This window comes from Solanum verrucosum, unplaced genomic scaffold (assembly GCF_900185275.1).
Source record: "Solanum verrucosum unplaced genomic scaffold, falcon-dt-bn FXZP01000092.1, whole genome shotgun sequence".
Classification (NCBI taxonomy): domain Eukaryota; kingdom Viridiplantae; phylum Streptophyta; class Magnoliopsida; order Solanales; family Solanaceae; genus Solanum; species Solanum verrucosum.
Genome location: NW_026020351.1, coordinates 342,986 through 362,169, shown reverse-complemented (window position 1 = coordinate 362,169; position 19,184 = coordinate 342,986). Strand labels below are relative to the sequence as shown.

Below are 19,184 nucleotides of genomic sequence, written 5' to 3'. Positions count from 1 at the left end.
ACACATTAAATTGTGTTCAGTATCTTAAATGTCACTTGCTCTCTTATGGGGTAACTATGTTAGTGTATGTAGGCTTCTCGTGTTGTTGTATTTGATATGTTTCAAATGTTAAATCTTGTACTTCTAAAGCATCTTGCTGTTTGCAACTGAAGATGTGATTTAGAGAATTTTTTTTTTAATTTAAACTAGATTTGTTTCTTGATTTTACGTTGAACTGTATTTTTTATTATTGAATATAACAAAGTAACTTGTTTGAACAAAACTTGATATTATGCTGCTTTATGTTCCTTCATTTGTGTACAAAAATTGGCGAGCAATCTCTTTAATTATGCGCTAAAAGACTAAATAATTCAAATGTAAATGTCCAAATTTGAAAATGCTTTGAAGAAATCTGAATAATTGTACTGTGAGGAATTGAATCATACAAAATGTAATTTGGTGTGATATTGATATAAACATTTTTAAGAATAAAAAAGATATCCAACTAAATGAGTAATAGTATCAAAACGATTGATGAACACCTTTACCCTCACGCTCACCGGAGCCACCATCTTCAGCTCGCCGTTGCCCAAAGAAATTGAGTCTTCACTTACTCCCCAGAAACAAGTCAAGTGCTGTACCACTCCACCTCTGCAACCCTAAACCCTGCGCTTATCCATCTGCAAAATATAAATAAAAAAGTAGTGTATTTTATTTCACCCCAAAAATACGGGTACTTTAGAACCATACCTTCCCTCGACCATCCCCATCCACCCCACTCAAAAAGTTCAAATTCACACACACACATATATGATGTGACACGTATCAAATCATGTAGTATGTTTTTTAAACAAAATAATGTCAATATTATTAAACCAATCATTCATGTAAAAAATTATAAAAGAAATAATAAACTATAAGTTCCTATGAATAATGGAGGTAAACATTATGATTACTAATTGTGTGTGTAACGAAAGTTGTGGAATCAATATTTGAAAACATCTATATCTATTTATAATATAAATAGAAAATGTGATGTTGCACTCCATGGATTCCAATTAAATTTTTTCTCCCTTTTTTCTCATTCTAAAATTTAAAATTAATTTTTATATGTAAAATAAAAAAAAAGTCACTCTTAAAATCTCTTAACTACACTTCTTATATATACTTTCTCCTCCCTCTCCTATAATTTATTGCTTTGTTATTGTTGTATTGTTAGACTTCTGATGAGTGGTGGATTTACACTTGAGGCTTGCTTAGCTCAATAACTAGTGTCTTCAATGCCTAATTTTGTCCCGTTCTGATGATATTTTGTTGATTTGCAACTATGAAGGCAAATGGACAAGGCAAGGATGTATATTTGAAAAAATGGCCAAAAGTGTGAAAAGATGTGCAAAATTTACATCGATGATCGCCAAGCAAGAAAGGCGAATCACCTAGTGAACATGACCTCGCCCAAAGTGACAGTGCACAACACTTGTGTCTATCGAGACATATCGGCAAACTCCAAATGAAAAGGTGACTCGCCAAGGAGGTTAGGTGAATTGTCGAATAAGCCCTAACTTGGCGTTTTGAGTGAATATGTGACCTTGGGAGCTGTCCCATTCGACGGGCTTATCTTAGTTCGTCTAACCCACTAGGCGAATCGCCGAGTGAGAGTGGACATCACCCTTGAGGCCTGTTTCTTTTCATTTTGCACTATCAGTTTCGACGGACTTGTTTAGCCAGTTGAAACCAACACAATGAATCGCCAAGTTGGAATTGACTCCGCCCTTTGTGTCTGTTCCCTTTGATGATTTCTATTGTCTGATTCGGTGAGCTCACCGGAGCTCGCCTATCTTGTTAGGCGATCCACTTTCCCGTTAGGTAGCCTCAGGGTAATTTTTGAGCTATGATTCCAAATGAGTTTGATTTCAACTAACCTTAACCGCTTCTATGTTTGAATGTATGCTTTGTAGGACATGGCTAGAGAAAAAGGTGAACAAGTGGTGTAATCAGACATAGAGTCAGACATAGACTCGCCTCCTCCTCCTTCTCTGAAAAAGCATAGAGACATATCTATTAATGAGCATTCAGAGGTTCCTCATTCCCAACAAGCCACTCTGCACACTCCTACTAGTAGGGGTAAGAAACCTTGGAAACATATTGCCACAAAGCAGATGAATGTTTGCTCCAAGCTAGTATCACCTCCTCCTGATCCTACACATGCTTCTTGTGTTCTCCCAATCATAGCTCCAAGGGCCTTAAATAGGCTCAAGGCAGAATAAGAAAGAAAAATTCTTGAGGAGTGAAGGCTCTCAACTGATGGGGTGATGAGCGATTACCTAGCCATATGTGAGACAATCAAGTCCCATAAATTAGAGTAGTTCACAAAGCTCAGGCAACCCTATGTGCCAAAGTGGGTCAGGGATTTTTATGACGCTTATGCCAACGCTCTGCCTAAAAAGAGAAAGGGCACTGTCTAAAAACCCCTAGATGAGGTAGAAGTGCTGGGAAAAATGATTCAGTGTTATGCGGATGAGATCAACACAGTACTATGCACCCCGTCCACTCATGTTAATACATATCATACATGGAGCTTGATGCCTTGAAAGGGTGATGTCCCCATTGATATCTTATGACTCTTCTCCGCCATGGATGGATGACGATGCAAAGATTGAGAAGAAAAAAATTAAACATTGTAGTCGGGTATTGGTTTAGGTTTATTAGCAGCAACATCATACCATCTCAGAATGAATCGATCCTCAACATCCTAAAGCAGTGCTAGTGGGCACTATTATTGACAAGGAGCATATCAATATCGGTAGGATCATTGTTGAGGAGATGTTGTTATGGGCCAAGAAGGAGTAGACCTCTCTCCCGTTCCCAATTCTTATTACTCAGTTGTACGAGAGAGCCGGATTTCCCTTTCGGGGGAAATATGATGTGTGGATCACACCACCCTCTTCCAGTGACATTAGGAGAATTGAGGCTGAGTATTTACGAGACAATGCAGCTCGAAGAAAGCTGCCACCACCAGATATTACGCTCGTAGTTGATCCAAAGACTCTAGAATCTGAGGCCAGCACACCTGCTCCTTCTCTAGAGCAGACAGGTATACCTTCCTCTTATGTTCTACCTTTAGCTGTTGCAGATGTGCTGATCCCCACTCCTACTATCCGTCCCTCCTTGAACCAGGAATTGATACATCAGATGGGTAGTTTTTGCCCGATCAATTTATGTTAGATCCGCGAGGGTTGAGAAAGACATGTCCGGGATTATTGACAGGGCTATTGAGCAGGCCTTGGCTCCTTTGAGGTACAGGGTGACAAGGTGTGAGGGGCTGATTAAGGCTCATGGTGTGAGGTAGGACAACCTCCCTACGAGATTAGAGGCCCAGGAAAAGGCCGAGGGTAGTTTCGGTGCACTAGACACCATGAAGGGTGAGCTTGCTACTTTACAAGCTGATGTGACTCAACTGTAGTCTACAGAACTCTCTATGCTATTGGGCAATGTTCCCCTACCAGATTCACCGACCTATGTGCCATCACCGATGCCTAGCAGTGATCCTACTTCCAGTGTGCAACCTAAGTTAGCTGCGGGAGTTGATGATGTGGATGTTAAGAGGGCCAATGATGAGTTGATCGAAGAGACATATGAGGAGGAGCTGAGGAGTGATGTGGATGAGCATGGGATTGCATAGACTCTCACTGAAATTCATGAGACCGATGAGGTGACTATTCAGCCAACCCTAGAGAGATCCCTTTGGGAGACTTCAACAGTTGACACCAGTGGAGTCTCTTCAGACTTCACCATTCCTCCAGTGATTTTATTTCCAGGCACTGATGCCTAGGGTGATGCTTCCCTTCCTGAGACTCTAGATAAGAGTGCTCCACATGCTTAGCCTATTAGGGAGACCTTTTTACTCTGCCTCCCGTACTTTATTTTCTTTGCATTGAGGACACTACTTATTTCTTATTGGTGGGGTGAGGGCCTTTGATCCAATATTCCATTTTTTTCTATGTATGTTGTTACTTTCTAGTTTTGGATGATTGTAGTAGTTTACTTTTGTTTATATTATAGTGTTTCATTTTTTTAGTAAATCTCTTTTACCTTTTTCATTTTCTCTCAATTTATCAACCCCTCATGAGTTTGAAAAATTGTAAAATGCTTGAGTTATCATTGATAATGATTCGAGGATCGATTGTATTCAATATCGATGTCTTGAATAGTACTCATGATGTATAGTGTTGGTGTTGTAAGAATGAAATCAATGTGGTTGCACTTTTGAGCAATCTCTTTGAATCTTTTGTTGGCTAGTTGTGTTTTGATGTAAGCCTTGCAATGAACATCACACCTACAATTTTGATTTTCTTGGGATTTTCTAAATGAGTGTATTTCGAAGTGCCATGTGTGGTAAGTTCTTACTTGAAAGCATGTGTATGGAGTCCTAGAATTTGTCTTGTTAGTCTAATTGTTTAAATCTTGGTAAATGTGAGGCGTGATCTTGGGATATAATTCAATGAGGGAACCCAAATATCCATAATCTTTTTTTACTACCTCATGAGGGTGTGCATCCATTTTTGGCACCATTTGAGTCTAACCCATTTGTTGGCAAAACCAAACGAAAGGCTCTTGAACCGAATTGTCCCTACCTTCTCACCTAAAATCCTTTTTGAAGCATTTCTATGTTTGAATAGCCAACATGGGCCAAAAGCCTAAGTTAGGGGTGTGGAAAGGAAGGAGGAACGAAAGCCAAGTGAACGACAAAGAAAGATGAAATGAGACTCAACTTTGAAGTTTGTTACAAAAAGAAGGAACCCTTCCTTATAAAAAAAAAGAGACATTGTGGTGAAAATGCTTTGAAAAATGGAAATGAATAGTTCTTGTTATATTGTGTTGCTATGCTAATGAAATGCTTGGTTTGTTACAAAAGCCAAGTGCATTTTTGTGTTTTCTTTCTTGTAGTATTAATAGTTCATGTTATATTGTGTTGCTATGCTAATGATTAGATGATGATAAACTCTCCTCCTCCCTTATTCTGATGCAAAGATATATTATTAATTTTGCTCTATGTTTGCCTCTATATGCTCATCTTCTTCTATATCCTTCATATGATGAATATCCTCCTATGACATGTCATCTATAGAAGGGTCCTCCTTAGGTGGACTATAAATAACAATCACCTAAAGTAGGTTAGGTTCTTCTTCTTCTACACCATTAGCATGATCAGTAGGTTCAACCTGATTCTGATTATCCTGCTCTACCCTTACTTTTTCTGCATGATTCCTTTGAGGGGTAGAGGTTTCTCTTGGTCTTCCAACTACTTATCAAAGGAATTTTCAATTCATTGCTTTTTTGAATCCCCTACTACATCCTTTGGTACTTTTTTTTTTTTTTTTTTACCGTGGTTTCCGGGCGTCGCTTTGCGAACCCGACTAGCTGTACCCACCGGGTCCCGCTGTTTCAAGGCGGGTCCACCATGGTTAGTTCCACGGGGCCCTGGAGACGCGGCCGGTTTGTAATGCCTCCAGTGGCCCTGCTGGGGCTCGAACCGGCGACCTGAAGGACTTTGTCCCAGGCCTTTACCAGCTGAGCTACCCCTCAGGGTTACATCCTTTGGTACTTCATTACTAACTTTATGAGTATTCTGACCATCTCCGAGGGCACCAAATTTGTTAAGAGTAGCCACCCCTTGATCCTTCTTCTGAATAGGTCTTGGGGTTTTGTTCCATTCTTTCTCTATTATATTGTCTCCCTCTTATGTCGTCATTCTTTTGTCTCTTCTCTCTGAAATTATTATTATCTACTTGTTTGCCCTTTTCTCCTTGATTTGCATTATTTTGCCCTTTCTACATTGTTTTGTTAGACTTGGTTGACTGTTGTGACCCCTTAGCAGCTTCCGTTGCATTCTTTTGTGTATCTATTTAGTCATCCTCCTCCTCTTCCTTTGGATACAATCAATTCAAGATGAATGATTAAAATATGCCTTTTCATTATGGCGTGGTAACTTGCAGTTTTTACAATACTTGGAAATGTAATCATAATTAATTATGATCCACTTCTTCATGTTTTCTCTAGTTTTTTGCTTCTCCCAATATTAATACATTTTGAGAATTCACCGAGTAAATTAACTTCAACCTTGACCCTTGCACAACTACATATAGTCTTGTCACGAGTAGCCATATCTAATGTAGGTGTTTACCTACAGTTGATGCCAAAGAGAATATTGCCTCTATGCCGAAAGATGAAGGAGATCCAAGCTATGGCAATAGTGGTTTCTTCCTCCGAATCAAATATATGATTCCATTTAAGGGTACACATAGGGTAAGACCAATTCATGTGTGTTTTATTGAATAAGGTTTCAACGGTAGGTTAACACAGTCCTTGAAAATAGATGAACGGATCAAATATATTGATTGTTTAGAAACCCTATGTTTACTTCTCCCTTCAGTTCACGTTGTTTTGGGATCAAATTGCAAAGATTCTCTATATCAGGTCACGCATATTTCTAAATTGCAACCAATAAAAAAGTTAATCTTTGAAAGTTCACACCAATAATTCCACAAAACATACTCCCTCCGTTTCAATGGGTTTGTTTGATTTTTATTTGACACGACACTTAAGAAAATAAAAGACTTTTGAATTAGAGAAACATTATATTAATTCTTCATTTTAACATACATTCGTAGAAGACCTCCACATCGTTGCAGTGAGAACCGGCTAGCTTACAGCATAACTAAACAAGCCACAATTCACGTTGTTCTCTCCAACCCCAGTGCATTTGCCTTCCCTACCAAGAAAATAAACCAAAAAAAGATAAAAGAAAGTTCAATACATATTAAGTTTCAGGATGACCAGGCTCAACCAAAAGAAATCACACTGAACACCCATTCACACTTTCGGCTGGAGAAGATCAAAGCAATACATCCAGCAACTGGAAATCAGTGTCTTCCTAAATCACCTTCAGCAGGAATTTGGATGAAAGAGCTCAGAGAGGTGATATCACACGAAACATCCTTAGTCTCTAAGGATGACACAGGATGAGATGAGTTATCCTTGGTCACTTGTGGACTTACAACCTGGGGTCACAGGAGCTAGTTAGCTTGAAAAAGATCAAACAATCTGCTGAGATAATAGCATATCAAGTCTGTACCTTTATGGGGTACACTTCAGTCACCTCTTCACTATTTTCATCGAGGTAGACAACATCCTGCATAGTGAGCTGGTGGTATTCAACAATCTCCCTCAAGAAACGGTTCTCCCGTGTTAGGACTGAGTTCTCTTGACCCAACCTAGCCTTTTCTGCCAAAAGTGTCTCGAGCTGGAGCCTTATCTGATAGGTGCATATCACAACTACAATTATTTCCATGAACACAAACTTCTACAAAATAACAGAAATCTGAAACAAGTGCAACAAAAAGCAGGCACAAATGCCTTATCACTGCATGCCATGAGTTATGGCGACAAGCAAGAAGGCCCATCCCCCAATAAACTCCATAAAAGTAGGTCCAGGATATCCCGTGCCAGTGGACAGAAATATGAACATACTGAAACTTTTGCTGCTGAAGAATGCAGCTGAGGAAACATAAAAGTGCAAAACTCAACTGTCTTACCCTCTAAGGGGCCGTTTTGTAGGAAGTATTAGGAGAAATAGTCCATATATCATGGATGATATTATTGAGTACTATGTTTGGTAGGAACTTTGGGTCTATGTATGGTATTATAGGATATGTATGGTATTATAGCCTGTATAACTAATACCTCCCATTTGGTGGTATCAGTAATACATAAGATTTAATACCATGAGATTATCTATGTAAAGACAAAAATACCCCTCAAATCCTTTTAATCATTTAATTTATTGTCTTAATTTTATGTTCTATATTTTTACTACTAAATTTATTTAAATAAATTAGCTTACAAATTTTATTATTTAGAGAGAGTTGTTTGTTGCTAAATAAATCCAATACAAATCAATGCAATATTTGAAATGTGAGGTATTTAACATTTAATAATTGAAAAGGCAAATATATCACCACATAACGTTTGTGATCTTAATTGGGTGTATTTTTTGTTGATATGTATGTGATTTTCTAATTATTTTTATTTTGAACAATTTATAAAATTGCATACATATTAAAACTGCAACTTGCAATTTTTATGTGTAAATGGTCGTTTGGTGTGATGGATAAGGGGAGTTAATCCCAAGATAAATTTTAAGTAACCTTAATTTTCTTGTTTGGTTGCAAAGCTTGGGATATCTTATCTCAATTATGAATTAGTACCGGGATAAGTTATCCCTCACATTGGGTGGTATAGTAATCCCGGAATAAAATAGGTAAATGACAAATATATTCCTTTAAATACTTTTTATACATCATTTCACATTTATGTCTATTTACATTATTTTTAATATCATGTATAAGAATATTCACTACTCCTTATTTTTATGATAATTATTCATATTTTTCTATTAAAAAAATTACACTATATAAATATAAGTTTTATTTATGAATTTATTTGACTAATTCTTATGTTTATTTTATTTTGATTTTTCATAAATTTTCTTCTCTTTAACAAACTTAAGAGGGAAGTTCTATTTTTAAGCTAAATAAGAAAAAAGTTATATTTTTAAATACATATGGTACTTATCATGGGAATACATAAACAAAAATATTTAAGCTAAATAAAATAAAAGTTCTATTTTTAAAAATGAATAACTAATGCTTGCAAAGAAAATATAAAAAAATTAAATAAAGTGAAGGGTAATTTTGTAAACAAACAACTTGTTCTTAAAATTTATCAATATATATTATTTTGGATACAACAAACCAAACACTCAATAAGAAATAATCCCACCACAATCTATCTCATCATAACTAATCCCAACATAACTTATTCCAACATAATTTACCCCATCATAACTCATATTCAAACCAAACGACCCCTAAATGTGAATGGTTTATTCGATTTACTATTGTTTACCGTCTTTTCAGTTCTATGTGTAGATGTTCTATCCTTTTTAATTTGAGAATTGAGTTTTGTGAGTGATCAATGTATTAAGATGAAAATTATTTACCCTCAAATAATTCAAGTGAAAAAATTGCAAACATAACAACAAAATAGTTCTTTTCCTAGCTCGTTAGAAGGCCATTAAAAAATTATATTGTCTGACAATTATCTACTTTGACCCAATTAAAAATAGAAAATTCCATAATAATTCAAGGGTATAATTGGAAAGAAGTTTTTTTATAGAGTTTAAATCCAAACATAAGATGAGGTGGTAAGCAATGAACCAAACACTTGACTAAAAATTATCTCTGTTACTAATCCCTGCGTTACTAATCTTTGTACCAAACGATCCCTAAATGAATTGAAGAAAGATTTTGAATTGGATTATTTCATACTTCCTGTTATTATTTTGAGGTTTTGCTAAGTTTAATCCTTTTGAGTTAAGCAAGGGAGTAGAAATACCAAATCATCATCTTCAGGACTTCCGCCCTTTTCACTACTCTCTCGAAGAATTCTGTTTTCTTCTTCCAGCTGTGCACAACGTTCCTTAGCAAAAGCCAGGTCAGCTTTCACAGTCTTCAGCTCCCGAAGAAGAAGCTTTGCTTTTGCAGCCATTGCCATTGCAACCTGTAAACCGAAAACAGACATATCATGCATCTCACATAAATACATGTAATGTCCAAGACATGAAACCAGCAAACATTCAGGAAAGCTGTCAGCAACTTCCCTCTCTAGGATATTCACTGATCACAAGGCCACAACAGTGAGATAGGTTAATGTCATCCAATTCTATGTTGCTTGGACTCTCCAATAATGTTGGCGCACCAGTGTAAGATCCTTCAAAAATGTTCTGACTTTAAAGGATCCGACATACACCTGGCGACATTTTTCAAGAGTCCGAGCAACATAGATCCAAATCAAAAAATTCAGTAGAATTCCTTGATCAACAATGTATTGTGTAGTTAAATACGACGTGATAAGTTATTGCTAAACCAGTGTTACACAGTTGCCACCTTACGTCGCGAGATGCCTTGAGTTGAGTTTCCAAATCAGCCTGTGTCTGGGGTTGCATGTGGGCCCGCAACAGAGGTTGCTGATGTGCACCACTCATTGAAGCATTATTCTGTGGAATAGAGCTGCTATCTTTTTTCCTTATATGCAGCTTTTTGGTTTCCTGAATGATATCTGCAGTACGATTCTCTACAACTGCAAGACCCTCCTGCGATAGTAAATCCAGATACTCTATCTTAATAAGAGAATCAGCACTGCCTGAACAGATATCCAGAAAAAGGAGGCAGGAGGTGGTGCTGAAACCAATATTGATGGTTATAAGGTGAAAATACAGGTGCACTTAAATAACAATAATAATAATCATAATATCAACATTAACACGAACAAGAAAAGGCCACGGTTCTGTTTAAAAAAGATAGGAGAATGTTCTATTTGTTGCTGTTGTTCATTTTTCTTAACAATTTAAATAATGGAAAAAATCTGATGGAATAAATGTAATAACAGTTTAGCAGTGAAATATGCTACTGGATAACAGTTAAGATAAAAATATCCGTGTTATTTTCCTGTTTTCCTATGTTTGGTTAGTCGAAATATTTGGAAAATATTTCTCTAGGAAAACAAGTTCCTTAAAAATTAGGAAAATGACTTCCCTATGGAACCATGGAAAACAAGTTGCATAAGTGACATTCCAAGTTTGTTGTCTCCTCCCACCCACCCAATCCTCCCAACCTCCACCCTTTGACCATCCCACCCTCGCCTCCACCGAACACCCACTCTGCATCCCATCCGGTCTCCATATTGTTTTGCTAGATAACATATAAATGTTCTTGGGATAGGATTTTCTTGCTTACCTACCAAACACTAGCAAAATAAGTAAGAAACACACTTGTTTTCCAAGGAAACATTTTCTAGGAAATTATTTTCCTCGGAGAACATTTTCCTACATGCCAAATGCAGACCTCATTTGTTTTCATTAAGATTAAGACATCTAATTTGAATGCACGTCTGAATGATTAAGATGTTATCTCTAGATTAGACCATTGAATGATTAAGACTGTTTTACAACATATGGATGTGCATATTTTATTTATTTGTAAATATAATAAATATAGAATTCAAATAAAACAGTAATCTAATATTGGAAAGATGTAAACTTAATAAAGTAAAATTATTTGATTTAAAAAAAAATTATATTTGCTAGCGATGGTGGATATGGTTTGTAAGGATAGTGGTGGTAATGGTTGGTGGTACTAGCTAGTAATGGTGGTGATGTTAGTTGTGAAGTGGAGGTGGTTGTGATGGTGAAGCTGGATAATGTTAGTAGTTGACGATGTTGATAGTGGTGGTTGAAGAATGCGTGGTAGTTGACGATGTGTTGCTGGTAGTTAGTGGCAGTGCTAGTTGTGATGGTGAAGGTGGTTGGGTGTAGGGATTGACTATAGCGGTGTAGTGGCTGATAGTGGTTGTGGTGGTAGTGAAGGTGAAGGCGACAGTGGTGGCGGTGGATATAATTATAATGATGGAGATAATAGGTCATGTGGTTGCGATTGACACTAGTGGTTGGCAACAATGATGGTTATGGGTGGTGATTCTAAACATTGAATGATTAATAATGCTTGTTTTCTTAACATATAAAAATGTTGAATTAAAAATTTATTAAGTATAAAATTTAAACAATACAACAACATAACTAATATAGTCCCACGAGATAAAATTAAAACAATATACTCCTTTCGTTTCAATTTGTTTGTCTTGTTTTCCTTTCTAGAATGTTTCAAAAAGAATATATTTCCCTCTTTCTGGCAACTCTTTAATTCTAACTTTCCACATGGTATGTTTAAGACTGTAAGATTAAAGGAAATGTCGATACATCTTACCTAACTTTGTTTAACAAGAGCAAAAAACTTTACTTTCTTAAACTCTTTGTCAAATTAAAAAAAAAGACAAACAAATTGAAATGGAGAGAGTAATTAAATAGTACTAACCTAATAATATATAAAATATATAGTTGATAATATTCAATGTATCTAAACTACATACTAAACACAATATGTATATTCAAGCAATATGAGATGCTGCATCAAATGAGTTTAGAGAGAGTGTGTTTGTGAAAGTAAGTACAGCTTGTTGTTTAAGCATTTAATGTAGTTTGATAACCAAAGAGCACATAATGGTCTTAAGACTTCATCTTCGATTGGACCAAATCAGAGCTCTTAAGACCCACTAAGTGGTAAAAAAAAATTTAAGTAAAATATACGCACTTAATGGGTTGTAGTCTGAATGATTCAAACTCATACCTCCATTAAGTGCAAACAAATGAGGTCTTAGTAGTCCATCCTTAGTAAAGAAATTTTTTGAAGTATTAAGTGCTTTTTTTATAGCCGTGGTGTTTGGGCCAACTTAATCACACCTCAACTAATTCCATACGATACCTGTCACCGCCCACCAACAACAAGTACCAAGTAACTCTATCCAGCAAGGGTAGAACAAATGGGAAGAAATCACCTGGTATTTTGAGCTTCTCTCCTTGTAACATGACAAGTGAAGATGCTCAAAGCATTGAATGTGCCTCCTGCCAACATTCTATACATATACAACAATCCAGCAAATGCAACAAGATACATCCAAATGATTTCTTTCCAAGCACAAAAATTTAGGCAGTTAACTACGAAGTTTAGTAGATATATCTCTTAGTACTCATGAATCTAAGGCAGTTAACTACTAAGTTTTCCACTATCACATAATAAAAAATTCAGGCTTTTAAGTTGGCTTGTCAAATTTACGAATAAAAGAACTAATGCCTTGTATTGCAGCATAATGCATTCAACTATATGATTATCTTTCAAACAAAACGGAGCTACTTAACTTCTCATTATTTTGAAAGTAGAAGTTATTCTATGATACCTAAAACCTATCAGATCAATACAAACATAGATAAAACCCATACACATAATTTATAAAGACTACAACAACGACAACATACCCAGTTTAATCTCACAAGTGGAGTCTAGGGAGAGTGGTGTGTACGCACCCTTACCCTACCTTGTGAAGTTAGAGAAGCCGTTTTCGATAGACCATCGGCTCAAGTATCAAAAATTATTTATAAAGACTAAAAACCAAAAACAATAGAAGCAAGGGATTCATGTAGGTGATACCAATTAGATAAATTAGGATAAAGTTGTCGTTGTTACACTTATCAAAGTTCAAACATTTGCCAAGAGTCGTTATATAGTGGCCAGAGACTTGTATGTACATACAAGGATAAGTGTGAAATTTAACCTCTAGCCTTATAAGCATTAATAGGCGAGTAATGGAACAATCCACACAAACCACCGAATAAATTTGGATTGAGGCGTAGTGAAGTGATCAAGGTTTTTAAATATTTTCCAAATCCACACACTTAGTACATTCAAAAAGTTTAAATGTGGCATTTCTTGATGGAAGTTAATTTTTTTTGAAACTGGTACTTTATTCTTGATGGAAAAATTTGGAAGAAACTTCATACAGAAGCATACCTCAAAAGCATTTCCGATGGTCCCGCCAATATAATTAAGGGAAGATGCAAGAGCATCTAATCCCTTCTGTAGTTTATGGCCCTCAGCTTTTCTACCGCTTTCAGGCAACTGTTTTCTGTCATATTGCTGCAATCCATAAAATAAAGGTGCAAAATTCAGAATCTGTAACCCCAAAGCCTAACTCATAGACCATCACCACATAGCCGAATAAAAGGTTTCGCAAACATGCAACCATAAAAAAATTAATTTCAACATAAATTTCTTACCTGACCAATGGTTGCACTATCAGGCATATGTTGCATTCTTGTTCTTACTTCGCTTAGATGTGGTTGGTCTGTATTATTATCATCAATAATAGATTTCGCTTTCCTAGCCAATACTCCCCAAATACCTTGTTTGGATTCACTCAAGTTTTTCATTGATGTATACTCATAGCTGGACGAATCCTGCATTTAAAAAGAGTATTCTTATGGCAAGGAGACCTCCATTTATCAGCTGTAAAAGAGACAATGCTAAAGTCAAACAACTGATAACAAGGTCAGTAACTCTATGAATCGTCCTTCTGCCCAATCCCTTGTCACCAACTGGTGGAAAGATTCCCATTCCCTATCCATTTAAACTTCTTTCTTTCTCTAAACTTGGCAGCCGATCCTTATCCTGTTTCCCTATCATCTAAGGATACGACTTGAAGCATCTAAGGGTGTGACCTAGCGGTCAATGAAGTGGATTGAGAACCATGAGTTCTCAAATTCAACTTCCAGTGGAGACAAAAATACTACTCCTTCCGTTTTAAAAAGAATGACCTAGTTTGACTTGGAACAAGTTTACAAAAATAAAAAAGACTTTTCAATTTTGTGGTCCTAAATTAAAGTTATGACAAATGTACCAAAATGTTCTCTAATCTTGTGGTCTTAAACATGCCATGTGGAAAACTGAAATTAAAGTGTTACCAAAAAACGAAATGGGGCATTTTTTTTAAACAAACTAAAAAGGAAAGCAGGTCATTCTTTTAGAAACGGAGGGAGTATGTAATTTCTTCGTATTTTTCCAAGCCTTAGTAGACAGAGTTACCCAGTACCTACTTTGGTGAGAGATATCGGGTATCCAGTGACAAGCTGGTACAAACACCACGGTTATTAGAAAAATAGATACACGTTGAAACTGCAGATGCAAATATGCATCACTGATCTTATGACTCCCCCATCCCCGGTTGGTGGCAAGATCCTTTCCTATTCCCCATCCCTCCACATTTTCCTCCCCAAAGCTTGGAAGCCCATCCTTATCCTTTTCCATATCATCCAAGTAAACGAAAGAAGAACACTACACTCTGTAACAGACATATAGACTGTACTTTTATATGTAGCTAAAGAAAAATTGGATGTTGACTTTAATTTACAAATCAGAAAAGATAATATAACATCTAGTTATAGACACATAACAGCCGAAAGAAACCAGAGGATCAAATTTTACATTTTACGAAGGGAAATTGTAAGAGTCCTCCTTTCTCTATTTTCCTACAAAACCACTCCTAGACATTCAAAGAATAAGTTTATATAAATGTGACAACTATATACCTGCATATGCACAAGGAAAAACAAGATGAAAAACAGCACATATCACTATTACTTGTAACATCAGTGTAAAAGTACAACTCAACAACAGAAAAAGTGGGTTCTTTGGCCCACAAAAAACAAAAGAATAGACACAATCAACTCATAACAACACGCTTAAGTTCACCCTAACATGTAGTTCTATTCTCAAAGCAAAATCAACATATAGCCGCCTAAAATTCTTCGAGATACTTAAAGTCTGAAAGGAAGCAAAATTACCAACAGCAGTAGTGGAAATGAGAAAAATGCTAAACAAAAACTGTAATGTATTATGCGCAGTACACTAAAGGCAAGCAAGAGCTAACCTTAGCTGTTGAAACCGGAGCAGAAGATCGTAAGGGATTTGAGTGGCCAGGAGATGAAAGAACTGATTGACCATAGATGGGGGAGAGAGAAGAATCTTTGTATGGTAATGATGCTGTTGAAACCGGAGCAGAAGATCGTAACGGATAGGAGTCGCGAGGAGATGAAAGAGCTGACTGACCATATGCGGAGGAAAGAGAAGAATCTTTGTATGCGGAGGATGCTCGTATGGCCTTAGCAGCCAGAGAAGAAGCAGATGATGAAGAAGAACTCTCATCGGGAAGTGGTGGCGGAGTTCCAGTAGAAACCTTAGGCACCTGCTGTTTTCTCCTGTAAGCCATATATTAGCAAGCTCAATTCGAGTCCCTTTGCCGCTATCACACACGGCCACCGACACCAAAACTGATAGGAAAAAAATGGGTTTTACATGTCAATGAATTGCATATCTGGGACTGAATGGAAGAGAGAAGAAGGAAATTTGGTTATACCGGAGAGAGTTGAATTACAAATTCTGCCGGTGTAATTTCTCAGGCAATCTCCGTCACCGGCAGCGACAAGAGCATATAAGATGATAAAAATATGTCAACGCGTCCTTCTGCTAAGCTGGCATTTGAAGTAGGCCAACAATGAGATCTGATTCTGCTCTTCCATTGAACACTTTCGGGCCTAGCGGGCCAAAATGAAAACTTATGCGAAAAATCCAAAAAAACTATTGCAAAATTTATCTAAATATATAACTTATTTCACTATATTTTTTAAAATTTCTTAACCATTTGATTTTTTTTTTACAAAAATCTCGATGTATCAGTCGGATACATCACTTTACGTGATATATCGGTCGGATACATCACTTTACGATGTATCGAGACATATAAGGTGCATTGGGATGCTATTGTCGGATACATCACATTATGCGATATATCGGGACATACGCGATGTATCAGGACGTTGAGGGATATATCCAAAATTGAGACGCGATGTATCAAGACGTTTTGGGATGTATCTGTAACACCCCGAAAATTCTATGACTTAAGTTAGAGCCTCACCCTATAAATAATGACTTAAAAATAGTTAAAATGATGTTTATAAACCTAAACTAATGTAATTGACTTGGTTTGGAAGAGTAAAAGTCAAAACGTCAAGAAACGACCTCGACGTCCGGAAACTAGAGAAGAATGTGTTCTAGCGTGTCCTTAGGTTTTGGGCAGGTTTGAGAGTGTCGTATAATGGTATAATCTGGAGAAAAGGTTTAAAATAAGTAAATATATGTTCCTAGGGTCAAAACATTCGAATACGACTCCCCGGGGCCACCCTAAGGGGCCCCGAGGAGGACCCCAACCTTAGCCAAGCAAGCTGCCAAGGCAGCTTGCAAATTGCACTTAGAGGGAATAGGGGCGCGTCGCGCACTTGCTCCCCCAAGGAGCAAAAAGTCAGTTCGCGACGCGGTCATGTCACGGACTCTACTTTCTCGAAATTTAATTCCAAATATCTTCAGGGAACAGCTCCGCGTCGTGGACTTGTTCCGCAACGAAAATGCAGAAATTCAGAAATCTATTTTTACTTCATTAAAGAGTCCATTTAAGTGAGGGGTATTTAGGGTACTTTAGGGGACATGTATATAATGATTTTTAAGTCAATTTACCTCACTTTTATCACTCAAGCACAAAACCCCAAAGATCTAAACCTAAAGTTCCTCCTTCTCTCTACTCTCTCTCTCTTCTCAAGAACTCCATTGAAGAAGATTGGAACTTCAAGAAGAAGACCAACTCTCCAAGGTTTCAACTCGAATTTTCGTGGTTAATTCATCTATAAGGTATGGTTGCTTATCACTCTTGGGATTTCTTTCCCCAAGAGGCCCCTTCAAGATGAATTTCAAAATCTCCAATTTATAGGTTTCAATCCAAAAACGTGGGTCTTCTTTCTAAAGTGAAATTGATGTTATAAACCGACTTTGATTGATGTTGTATGAACAATTATGGATGAATTTATGTTGTATTGGTGGTTTCTTGAAGAATTCCCCATGAGACCCATGTTTCTCCTTCTTTTCCTAATTCTAACCTAGTTTGTGTTGGCTAATGATTGAAGGCTATGAATTAAATGTGGTTTTATGTAATTCATGTTTGTATGATGATTCTACCCTAGGTTATGTATAATTTCTATGAAATTAGGGTTGAGTCTTTGAATGAAGCCTTGAAGGCTATGAAGGGAATATGTCAATTGCTTATATTGATGTTGATTATGTTATTACTTCATGAATTACCTTGTATTATGTATTGGTTATGAATTGTTTGGTAATTGAAGTATGGATGTCCCACGAACGGCAAGAATGTATGAAGGTTGGTTCTTCTTTGAACTCAAGTATGAAAGGTGAATTACTTAGATTGTAATAATGATATACCTAATGTGTTGTTGTGGTGTTGATGACCTAGTTTCCTCATCCTTAACCCTCTACACTTGAATTAGCTATGAAGTATGTATGTATATTATGGTATGATTGCTATATGATTGAAAGGTAGTTCTCATGATTGTAGTGTAATATAAAGTGAAAGGTTTACTCACTTGCTAAGTGTCTCTAAAGTGAAAGGATTGTTACTCACTTATGAACACATATGAGCTATTATGGTAAGATATCTACATAAGGGTCGATTAAAGGCTAATGTGAACTTATGTGATGACTAAAGATGATTACAAAAGGGAATTAGATGCTTAGCACCGAAAGGGCATGTAAATGAGATGGGGGTCTCACATTTAGTAAGTCCGGCTCCCCAATGGGTTTGCTCACATTTAGCAAGTCCGGATTACCTACGGTATGTGTTGTCTCATGAGATGGAAACCCCCACGTTTAGTAAGTTACAGTTTCTAGAAGCAATCTCCTTGACCTTTAACTATGTGTCCACATAGGACTCTAGCTTAGTGGATCCACCTAGATTGCTATGTATGAATGGTTACACCTTAGGAAAGTGTTAACCCTCTCTTTTCGGTGTGGGAGTAGAACACTGGATTTCATGTAGCTCTCATGGTCTATGTCGGTTATTGCAATATTTCCCTAATGTGAAAGTAAATGAAGGTATGAAAGGTGTGAACTCTTACTAGGGCTTTTTTAAGGGTTTCTACATAGTGTAAGGGAGGGTATGAGATTTCTCTTGCACATTGCACTTGTGGGATCCTAAGAGATGGTTGTAGTAGTGTTCTCTTATTATTATGATTATTATGACTTATGTATGTTGAAGTTATGTTATGTATGATCATTATGAATGTGGTAAGTTATGATGAAATATGATCTTTGAATGTATGCATGAAGTAGGTTGCTTAATGTGATACTTGGCTTTGAATAGGGTTATGGGGTTCTATTCTTTGCATTGCACTAGTATTGCTTGGGCTGTCTACATGTTGGGATGATATTATGTTGGTTGGACTATGATATATAATTTGTGTGCATATTGAATTTACTTGGCAAAAAGCATGTTTTGAATAAAATGTCTTTTTATACATGTTTCAATGGTTTTTATGCATAGTAGCCTTACTTAGTACGTGTGTTGTACTAATCCATATTTTCTCCCTTTTCCCAAACATTTAGATTTTGGCCGTTGAGGATTCAAGCTTACTTCTCAAGACACTTGGAGTTGCTTCCCCAAGTTGGTGAGTCCTCAAGTCCAAGGACAAGACCCTATGATCTAGCTTCTATGTTTAGTTCTTTGCTTATGTTGAAAGACATTGTTGTACTTCCTATTTGCAAGACTTCTTATTGATGTAAGGGCTAAGTCCCATTTTC

General features: G+C 36.7%; 1 protein-coding gene across 2 annotated transcripts; it reads right to left on the bottom strand.

Annotated features, from left to right (window-relative positions):
* Window positions 1-6,585: 6,585 nt before the first annotated feature.
* LOC125837487 (uncharacterized) lies at window positions 6,586-15,998 on the bottom strand. 2 transcript variants are annotated; one of them, XM_049516591.1, is made up of 7 exons: window positions 15,415-15,998; window positions 13,766-13,945; window positions 13,500-13,625; window positions 9,944-10,192; window positions 9,436-9,600; window positions 7,115-7,294; window positions 6,586-7,040 (listed from the first exon to the last, which is right to left on the bottom strand). In XM_049516591.1, the coding sequence occupies exons 1-7, from the start codon at window positions 15,751-15,753 to the stop codon at window positions 6,903-6,905; spliced, it is 1,377 nt and encodes a 458-aa protein (XP_049372548.1). In that variant the 5' UTR covers window positions 15,754-15,998; the 3' UTR covers window positions 6,586-6,902. The 2 variants fall into 2 exon arrangements, with proteins under 2 accessions (XP_049372548.1, XP_049372549.1); XM_049516592.1 differs by having other exon boundaries at window positions 6,606-7,040; window positions 9,992-10,192.
* Window positions 15,999-19,184: the final 3,186 nt, after the last annotated feature.